The following is a 10,677-nucleotide window of genomic DNA, read 5'->3' as shown; positions in this document are numbered from 1 at the left end:
AGGCGAGGGAGTTTTTGATAGGCAGATGGTTGGAACAAAGGCCAGAGATTTAAAAAAAAGGTGTGAGACAGAAAAATTGAAGCGTTACGAATTGTGAAGACAGAGGAAGGAATGTAGGAAGAGGTGGAGGAGGAGGGGAGAACTCGGGTGCTAGTCTAGGTGAGGCACATGGTTAGCGTGGTGCGGGGGAGAAAGTGAGAGTTAATGAATTCTCCCATTTTAGATACCCGCTAACAACACCCCTCCCCTCACACTTTCTGTCCCTCCCCCTTTCGCTCCCCTCCCCTGTGCCCCACCTGGACTCGCATCTCTTTCTTACCCCCCTACCGCCCCCCTTCCCTCCCTCCCCCTACATTCCCTCTCTGGCTTCACATTATGCAGCTCTGCAATCCTTCGTATCACGCCCTCCGTTTTAAACTCTGGCCTTTGTTCATATCATCTGCCTATCAAAATCCACCCTTGTCTATCTATCACGTCCCACGCTCAGTCCTACCTCCCCTCTCTCCCAGCCACCCCCCCCCCCCTCCCTAACCACAGTCATTGAAGAAGGCTCCCGACCCGAATCGTCGTCTATCTATGTTCTCCAGAGATGCTGTCTGTTCTATTGATTTACTCCAGCACTGTTGTGTACTTTTGTGTAAACCAGCATCTGTAGTATCTTGGGGTTTTTTCATTTATTGATTAATTGTGGTTAAAATAATTAATTAGATGTCGGAATGCAAGGGAGTTCTGAGTTCATGGGATAAAAAACATAGTTCGGGATGAGGATTGCTTTGTCCAATAAATACGCGCAGAAGCTGAAACGGAGGGAAAGGAGCGTGACATATTGACCGGCCCAGAATTCGCGAGGTGCAGGTCCAGCGGTAAAAAAAAAAGATGTTTCGCTGGATACAGACCACGCAGGTGTCAGCGAGGGGGAGGTTGGGGGAAGGAAGAGTAAAGTTGAAGCTGGGGTGACGTGCTGGGTCACAACGCGCGAATTGGGCGTGGGGGGGTGGGGGGGGGGGGGGGGGGAGGGGGGGCAAGGTGGTAAGGCTCAGGATGGTCCTGGAGTTGGGAGTGCAGAGGTCAGACGATGAGAGAGAGAGAGAGAGAGAGAGAGAGAGAGAGAGAGAGAGAGAGAGAGAGAGAGAGAGAGAGAGAGAGAGAGGAGAGAGAGAGAGAGAGAGAGAGAGAGAGAGAGAGAGAGAGAGAGAGAGAGAGAGAGAAAGAGGGTGGGAGAGAGAGAGAAAGAGGAGTGGGAGAGAGAGAGAGGGTGGAGAGAGAGAGAGAGGGGAGAGAGAGAGAGAGAGAGAGAGAGAGAGAGAGAGAGAGAGAGAGAGAGAGAGAGATGTCGGGTATGGGTTCACAAGACGGTGCGAATCAGCATGGGTAGGAGCCTATAGTGACCTTCAGTGGAAGCCAGGAACCTGAAGAGCCGTTAGTGAATTAGGCAGAAAATTAAAAATGAATTGCGAACCGCGCGTATATCTGAGAAAAAAAACGAGACACGGTTTGTGTATGGAAGGGGAAATGAACGCAAACCAACAGAGCATTACGCAGATAATAACACTGTGGATACGCAGGAAAACTCAGTAAGGAAAAGCGCTTAATTGACTGCACATGTCTGATCTCTTGCTTGGGGCCAAACTAGGAGCCCCGAAGCTCCTCCCTCCCCCCAACCCCCGGCTCTAAGTCCAGGCTCCCGACCCCCCCCCCCCCCCCCCCGCCCCAAGGAACCCTCTGGTTCCCCCACCCGCTGGTTCCATCTGCCCATCTTCCCTCCGTTATATGGCTGCACCTTAATTTCTGTATGAATTTTTCAAACGCACCACATGTCCTGGTTCTAGTGATAATGATCATATTTCCACGGTGTGGAATCAACCTGGCTCCATTTTAAACATGGTGAGACTTATATCTCACCAGCATCGTAACCATTTATGTAAACTCTGCACATTTTCAATGTTGTCAGAGATACCGAATAATCCAGGAGAAATATGGACCCGGTGATAATAAAGATTTTATTACTTAGCGAGAGATACATTGATGGATTTAATTTCTGAATGAATCCACTATGAGAATCGGCCAGCCGTGTACCAGACAACTTAACGTACAACTTTTCTAATTGAAACTGTATTAGACAAAACATTTTTTTTTAATTGTCTAACGAGTTCACAGATATTTTAGGAAGCAAAACAGAATACACAAACTGCTTGGATTACATGCAGCTGGATCGCGCGATGTTTGTCTTCAGCGGGATTGCCTGAGTTTCGTGTTTAACCACACAGGAGTAAAGCCCATGTGAGTTCCAGACTGTGGCTGGCAGAGTCAGGTAACTGCTCGCACTGAACGTGTTGTCCGTCTCCTGTTGGATCCGGCTGGTCTCCACGCCGTCACTTCTCGCACTGCCGTCCACGGTCCACTCAATGTCCACTGCGCCCGGGTTAAACCCGTTCACCAAACACACCAGGGTGGCGGTGTTCTTTCCCGAGATTTCGTCCTCCGAAGGTGGGAGGACAGTCACCGCCGGGGGTTGCGGACCTGAGAACAGAAACAAGTGCAGGAATGTGAATTAGGGATTAACATCAACGTCTCTTTCTCTTTCTTCGGTGAACCTACAAATGGAAAAATGTACAAACAGTTGTCAATGTTTGTCTGACAGAATTTCGTGAAGGTTGGGCGTCGTTTCGGGTCGGGATCCTTCTTTAAACCCGGTCCCGACCCATCCTTTTTCTCGAGAGATGCTGCCTAACCCGCTGAGTTACCCCAGCATTCTGTGCTGCTCTTTGGGGGGATAAAAACCGGCATCTGCAGTTCCTTTCGACAGAAAATGTCCTCAATGTAATTTGCACTATTACAGCGTGGAACTCTGGAAATAATACCGGACCACAGTTTCGGAAATAGCCTCTTCGTAAAATGCATGAATTATAGATGTTTTACATAAGAAAACACTTCAAACTAATCAAAATTTTATATTTGGAACTAACGACTCCCCTCAAAGACACTTTTATGTCTGCTTCACTTTCCTTGTTCAGTGGGATTTAGAATGCAATTAGGAACATTTCGGTATTTAGACCAGAAAAGAAAGTTCGGAATAGATGGAAAAGGTAAAAGAACGAATCAAAGTGAAAAGTGCCACCGTGTAATGTATTAGAAAATAACTGCAGATGCTGGTACAAATCGAAGGTATTTCGTCACCCATGCCTTCTCTCCTGAGATGCTGCCTGACCTGCTGAGTTACTCCAGCATTTTGTGAATAAATACCGTGTAATGTATTGGACGGTTTCAAGACACTCAATCTGACATCCGGGGATAAGTGCATTTACATGGAACAGATCCAATATTGAAGAATATTTTCAACTGTTCTGCCTGCAACTAAGCTGCGATACTTAGTATTCATTTCACCATCAGTTGCATTTGTTTCTTTCTCTTTGGATTTCTACGCTGATTTTGATGGAAGTGGCAAAATAAAGTTTGATTTTCGAGGTTTCTGGACAAATCACCGCCACAATTTCTCAACTCCGCTGGCCATTTCAGCCACGCTCACGTAGAGCTCTAATGTACAGAGTAAAGATTTCACCACGAACATACACATACGTTTATGCACCATTTTTTTCAGTCCTACATTCTGTCTTTCGGAAACAATTCCTGGGTCAGAGAGTCACGAAACCAAATATCTGTATTTTCTAACGAAACAATAAACGCCCGTCATTGTAAACAAATTCTTTATGCTTTGAATTGACTCGAAAATCACTGCAATTCTTAGCATGAAGCCAAAAATGGCGAAGCTAATATTGATCTATTATCCAAAATCGACTAAAGTACGCCACCCCTCCCCCCTTCATTTTTGCTGTCTGTGAGATATCTCTGCGCCCAGGTTCGCTGTAATGTTTCCGACACCATTAGAGCGTGAACTTCAGAACTACAAATTTAACTGCACAGCGCATTATCATGCAATTGAATCATCCTACCACAACCAGAGAGCAGTGCTGAACTACTATCTACCTATTTTGGTGACCCTCGGACTATCCTTGATCGGACTTTGCTGGCTTTACCTTGCACTAAACGTTATTCCCTTATACGCTGTAAATGGCACGATTGAAACCATGTATTGTCTTTCCGGTGACTGGATAGCACGCAACAAAAGCTTTTTCATTGTACCTCGGTACACGTAACAATAAACTAAACTGAAAGGGTTATACCAAAGATGGACACAGAATGCTGAAGTAACTCAGCGGGTCAACCGGCATCTCTGGAGAAAAAGGATGGGTGACGGCGACGACTCGAAACGTCACCTAACCTTTTTTTGTCCAGAGATGCTGCCCGACCCGCTGAGATACTCCAGGATTTTGTGTCTATCTGTGGAGAGATGAAATTAGGCAATGGTACAGAGGGGAAAATAGACATTTATTATTTCCAGTTTCATGACGTTCTGACTCTACTCCTGTCTCAACTCGTCTGCATGCCGAATCTCTCATCGGGCCCTAGCCTTGGATTCCTCTGTCTGACTTGAAAGATAAATTCTCGCATTTGTGGTTGCCTCTTAATAAATGGGTTCTTCGAAACTTCAACAACCATTATTATCCTGTGAATTCTATGTGTTTGGAGATTTTAAAATTGCATTGCACCAATCACTAGTTTAGTTGGCAGACACAGCGTGGAATCGGGCCCTTCAGCCCACCGATTGCATGGCGGCAATCGATCACCCGTTCACACCAGTCATATGTTGTCCAACTTTCTCATCCACTCTCTACACACTTGGGACAAATGAGAGAAGCCCGTTACCTTGCAAACCTGCACGTCTTTGGAACGTGGGAGGAAACCGGAGCACCCGGGGAAACCCTACGAGGTCGCAGAGAGAGCTTACAAAAATCTGCAGAGACAGCACCCGTAGATAAGATCGGACCCGGGTCCCTGGCGCTGTAAAGCAGCAACTGTGCCACTCAGCCGCCTGTTCTGTCGAAATATAGTTCATTGTTTGTTTTTTTTTCACTTTAACTAAATATTTTAGCGAGTAGGATGAGATCTGCCTTTCCTTCCTGAAAAATGAAAAGATTCAGCGATAAATTGATGAGCGCTTTGTAAACTGGGTGGAAAAAAAGATGGGCGTGGATTCAAGGGAGATTGAAAGATAAAAACAAGAATCAAAAGATGGTAATTGACATAGGACGGGTTGCATACGGTTAATACTTACTGCCCAGATTCAGTTTGGTTCCTTTCCCGAAGATATATCTACTACCGGTCCACATTAAGCAGTGATAATCAGCGGCATCCGCCGATCGAACGTTGGTGATGGTTAAATGCATTTGGTTTCTCGATGAGTCGGTGGTGCCGGTAAATCGATCAGGTATTCCGGAAGCTCTGGTGCTTCCATACCACACTAAGACGGGAACGCTGTCGGGTTTCTGCCAGTACCAGCTCGGATAGGATAAGCTGCCTTCTGTCAAGGTACAGGTGATCTTGACGGTTTGCCCCGGAGATGTTGAGATAGACTGGTCCTGAGTAACTGGAATCTCCGCGCTTGTGGCTGTCGGAAATATCAGAAGAATGCTCAGAACTCTTCGAAACATTCATGCAACGTAAGAATATGCAGCAGAATTAAGAATTACGTGTTTTACTCACTGTGAAGAAATAACAGCAGTGCGGTCAGTGCCCGAACCCATTCAGCCATGGCGAAGGAGAGTGGAGGTTCCCAAGCGAAAGGTTCTCTGACAGAAATCTGATTCTAGGCTCCTTGGAACCCGCACCTTAAGAACTCAGAAACGTCGCCACGTCACTGGGTTATAATTATTTATGCAAATTGATGAACATGTGACGTAGAATTACTGAATTAGAGGTTCCTTGTGGACTGATATTTGCAGAGCTCACTCACTGCAAAGGGTGGAGGGCGGGCTGAGAGAAACAAACGTATCGAGGGAGATAGAGACAACATGCTGGAGTAACTGAGCGGGACAGGCAGCATCTCTGGAAAGAAGGAATGGGTGACATTTCGGTCGAGACCCTTCTTCAGAGGAAGGCATGGGAATAGAAGATGCAGCAGAGATTTGAGATGTACAAGGTCGGGGTTGGCGTAGACTGCAACAGTTGAGAGATAGAGGGCTTCAGTAGCCCAAATACGGGGAACAATAGATTTTGTTTTAGAGATACAGCGCGGAAACAGGCCCTTCGGCCCACCGAGTCCGCGCCGCCCAGCGATCCCCGCACATTAACACCATCCTACACACACTAGGGACAATTTTTGTTTTACATTTTACCCAGTCAATTAACCTATATACCTGTACGTCTTTGGAGTGTGGGAGGAAACCGAAGATCTCGGAGAAAACCCACGCAGGTCACGGGGAGAACGTACAAACTCCGTTCAGACGGCGCCCGTAGTCAGGATCGAACCTGAGTCTCAGGCGCTGCATTCGCTATAAGGCAGCAACTCCACTGCTGCGCCACATGACAGTAGACAGGCAGATACATATATCGCACAGTGCGTGGATAATTTTAAGGAAAATACAAAAGATAAAATGAAAGTTTTTGAATGATAGTTAAACCTTTAAATAGTAAACCTACCTGTGTATTTATATAAATGCATTAAAAGATGGCCTAACATTTCATAGCACGATTTCATCAACAACGTGTTGCCTAAACAATATGTACTTTGCCGAATTGAGAGGCACAGTCGTTAACCATTCAACCATGATAGTGGAAGAGAATGAGTCGCCGTGCTGAAAGACACAAACAAATTTTGTAATATCAATGTAATGGGTGAAGACGTTCGCTTTTCTACCAATACATATGGCAAAACCACTCGTTATTCCAGTGGTCTAATCACTGAATCGGAAATTCTAATCAAAATACCGTGATAAAGTATTATGCAAAACTGTTCCTGCAAATGCTTTGGCACACTCCATATTTTCCATTCGCAGTTTCCACGTAAAATCTCACAAATGTTCCTGCAAAGCGTTTGAAGCGTTTTGGGTCACCGGTAGCCTGAAGAGATCGTGATGGTGGATAATATAATCATATCGTTAATATAGGACAATCATAATCATAGGATAATATCGTAATCATGCGTTGCGAATTTCAAAGTCTGTGTAAATGCGCCTTAAACTAATTGGATCCGACTTCACCATCTACTCTGGCAGCGTGTTTTAGTCATCAATCAATCTCTGTGAAATAAAACTTGCCCATTAGATCTACTTCAACTCTGTTTAAACTACTCCAAAGACGTACAGGTATGTAGGTTAATTGGCTGGGTAAATGTAAAAATTGTCCCTAGTGGGGTGTAGGATAGTGTTAATGTACGGGGATCACTGGGCGGCACGGACTTGGAGGGCCGGAAAGGCCTGTTTCCGGCTGTATGTATATGATATGATATGGTATGATATGCCTTTATTTTGATACTTCTTCGCAGGAAAAAAAAGATATGGACTCTTTATTCTATGTCTCTAAATATTCTACAAGGCTCCCACTCAGCCTTCGTCCAGCTTGTCCATTTTCACCACATATTGAATGTCCTCCAATCCAGACAACCTCCTGGCGAATGGTTCTCCTTCTCTCCAATGCTATCACATCCTTCCTATTGTCTGGTAGTCTGACGAACGCACAATACTCAAAGTGTGACCGAAGCAGTGTTTGTTAAAATTGCAACATTACATCTCAGTTCCAATATCATATTCTTGATCAGGAGATAAAATGAGCATGTAAAAAAAGTCAATGCCTCGGTGGTCATGGGAGACCTCAATATGCAGGTAGACTGGGTAAATCAGGTTGGTACTGGACCCTAAGAAAGGGGATTTGTAGATGGATTCCGAGATGGATTCTTACAGTAGCTTGTAGTGTAGCCCACAAGGGAAAAGGCAATTTTGGGTTTAGTGTTATGTAATGAACCGAATTTGATAAAGGGACTCAAAGTAAAGGAACCATTAGGAGGTAGCGACCACAATATGATAAGTTTTAATCTGCAATTTGAGAGGGAGAAGGTGATATCGGATAAATCAAAATACATACTGTTTTAGCAACACGCTGTTGATGAAATCGTGCTCTGAAATGTTAGGCCATCTTTTAATGCATGTATATAAATACACAGGTTGGTTTACTATTTAAAGGTTTAACTATCATTCAAAAACTTTCATTTTATCTTTGGTATTGGAGCTGGGCAAAGGGGACTACAGAGGAACGAGGGAGGAGCTGACCAAAGTTGACTGGAAAGGGGCCATTGCAGGGATGATAGTGGAACAGCAATGGCAGGAATTTCTAGGAATAATCCGGAAGATGCAGGATCTTTTCATTCCAAAGAGGAAGACAGATTCTAGTGGGTGAAAGAGGCAACCGTGGCTGACAAGGAAAGTCAAGGGAAAAAAGGCGTATAAATAGCAAAGATTAGTGGGAAGCGAAAGGATTGGGAAGCTTTTAAAGAGCAACAGAGGGTAACTAAAAAGACAATACGGGGAGAAAAAATGAAATACAAAGGTAAGCTAGTCAATAATATAAAAGAGGATAGCAAGAGTTTCTTCAGTTATATAAAGAGCAAGAAAGAGGCAAGAGTGGACGTTGGACCGCTGAAGAATGATGCAGGAGAAATGATAATGGGGAATAAAGAAATGGCAGAGGAGTTGTCGACATTGGGACTGTACTTGCTGGAGTTTAGAAGAATGAGTGGGTCATCATTGAAACATACAGAATAGTGAAAGGCTTGGATTGAGTGGATGTGGAGAGATTGTTTCCACTAGTGGGAGAGTCTAGGACTGGAGGTCATCACCTCAGAATTAAAGGATGTTCTTTTAGGAAGGAGATGAGGAGACATTTCTTTCGTCAGAGGGTGGTGAATCTGTGGAATTCTTCGCAACAGAAGGCTGTAGAGGCCAAGTCAGTGGATATTTTTAAGGCAGAGTGAGATAGATTCTTGATTAGTGCAGGTGTCAGAGGTTATTGGGAGAAGGCAGGAGAATGGGGTGAGGAGGGAGAGATAGAGCACCCATGATTGAATGGCGGAGTCGACGATCTGCTGAATGGCCTAATTGTACTCCGATTCCTTATGTCCTTATATTCTATGCCAGGACCGATGAAGACATTCCCCGATACAGCATTGGTCCCATGCCTACTCTGGCTTTAAGTTAAAGAACTTTTTAAAGAACTTAAGTGAAAATCCAACCATAAAGAATGTTGGATACCTCCACCAGCCATTTTGTCCGGTGCCTCGTCCACTATTGACATCGAGATTCCACAGCATTTACACACACACACACACACTGAAACCTTGTCACCGATCAGCCGGTATAGGATTAGCCAGCCCATTCTCTTGCGTAAAAGGGAGCGGAAGGTTGGTTCAAATATGGTCGTTTGTTTTATTTGATGCTGCCAAACCCATTGAGATTCTCCGGAACTTTGTTTTTTTCTCCCGGATTCCAACATCTGAAATTTATTTTATTATTATTTTTTCATTGTTTTAATTTATTACCATTGTTTTACGTCGGTATTCGGCTCGAGGTTTCTTGCCTTTCACTGAATGCCCCTGATTTACCAGTTGATAAATATTTGTGATAGTCAAAGGCCTTCAGAAATATTGACAACATTTCGTGAGTTCGGACAGAGGGCAAAGCTAGAGATGGCGTTAACGATCCGTAACAGGTTTCCAGAAGAGATTTTAACGTGATGCTCGCTCTGACTCAGGCAGTTGCGTTATTTGCGGTCCTGCTGCCGTCGAGGGCCTTGATGTTCCAGTCTGAGTCAGCCGGATCTGGGAAAGCGACCTTCAGTGGACTGGAAAACACATGTGCCGAATACAAAGGGTTGGAAACATTCAGAAAAATCGAGGCCCATGAATTCGACAGAGCCTATAGTGGATTGCATTGCACAGACTATTCGACCTTGTGTATTCAGGGAAGATAGACACAAAAAGCTGGAGTAACTCAGCGGGTCAGGCAGAATTTCTGGAGAAAGGAAATAGGTGATGTTTCGAGTCCAGATCTTTCCTCGGACTTATTCCGGGCTTGGCTTCCGAAGACAAATTTATTTTGCTTTCCATAATCTAGAAGGAGGTTTAAATGATACATCCCCTCCACCTCCACCTGCCCCCCTGCCTCCATCCGACCCCAACCCCTACCATTGGCGGGTGTTCACCATCTCCCCTGACCTCCCCCTTTCAGACACCGAACGGTCTGTCCTCAGCAGAGGCCTCACATTTGTTCCCCTCCGCCCCCACATCAACGAGTTCCGCGTCCACCATGACGTGGAGCTCTTCTTCCCCGCCTCCGAGCATTTTTCCATGGGAAGGAGTCCTCACCCCCCACTGATGACCCTTTCTCCCGTCTCCAACGGACACCCTCCTCTTGGACCCCCCCCCCCCCCCCCCCGTTGGCCAATTACCCTCACTAGAACTTTTAATCTCCAACTGCCGTCGTGACATTAACCGCCTCAAATTCTGCACTTTGCTGACTAACTCTAACCGCTCCCCTCCTGAACGTGCAACCCTCCACTCACTCTGCAACAACCCGGACTTAATCATCAAACCCGCTGACAAGGGAGGTGCTGTGGTAGTATAAGAAAATAACTGCAGATGCTGGTACAAATCGATTTATTCACAAAATGCTGGAGTAACACAGCAGGTCGGGCAGCATCTCGGGAGAGAAGGAATGGGTGACGTTTCGGGTCGAGACCCTTCCTCAGTCGAGACCCTTTCTCAGTCTGAGGAAGGGTCTCGACCCGAAA

At 45.4% G+C, this 10,677-nt stretch overlaps 1 protein-coding gene across 1 annotated transcript; it reads right to left on the bottom strand.

Moving 5' to 3' along the window:
- Positions 1-1,987: 1,987 nt before the first annotated feature.
- LOC144605655 (immunoglobulin lambda-1 light chain-like) lies at positions 1,988-5,746 on the bottom strand. The gene is made up of 3 exons (XM_078421123.1): positions 5,602-5,746; positions 5,174-5,506; positions 1,988-2,520 (listed from the first exon to the last, which is right to left on the bottom strand). The coding sequence occupies exons 1-3, from the start codon at positions 5,648-5,650 to the stop codon at positions 2,198-2,200; spliced, it is 705 nt and encodes a 234-aa protein (XP_078277249.1). The 5' UTR covers positions 5,651-5,746; the 3' UTR covers positions 1,988-2,197.
- Positions 5,747-10,677: the final 4,931 nt, after the last annotated feature.

The sequence above is a fragment of the Rhinoraja longicauda genome, chromosome 25 (assembly GCF_053455715.1).
Source record: "Rhinoraja longicauda isolate Sanriku21f chromosome 25, sRhiLon1.1, whole genome shotgun sequence".
NCBI classification, from domain to species: domain Eukaryota; kingdom Metazoa; phylum Chordata; class Chondrichthyes; order Rajiformes; family Arhynchobatidae; genus Rhinoraja; species Rhinoraja longicauda.
This window is presented reverse-complemented; position numbering and strand designations above follow the sequence as displayed.

What these genes read in the sequence shown, in the direction of transcription:
- LOC144605655 (XM_078421123.1), bottom strand. Translation starts at nt 5,650, where the DNA reads ATGGCTGAATGGGTTCGGGCACTGACCGCACTGCTGTTATTTCTTCAC. An exon ending in ACTGCTGTTATTTCTTCACA is followed by an intron (nt 5,507 to 5,601) that starts GTGAGTAAAACA and finishes TATTTCCGACAG; the next exon opens with CCACAAGCGCGGAGATTCCA. An exon ending in AACCAAACTGAATCTGGGCA is followed by an intron (nt 2,521 to 5,173) that starts GTAAGTATTAAC and finishes TTCTGTTCTCAG; the next exon opens with GTCCGCAACCCCCGGCGGTG.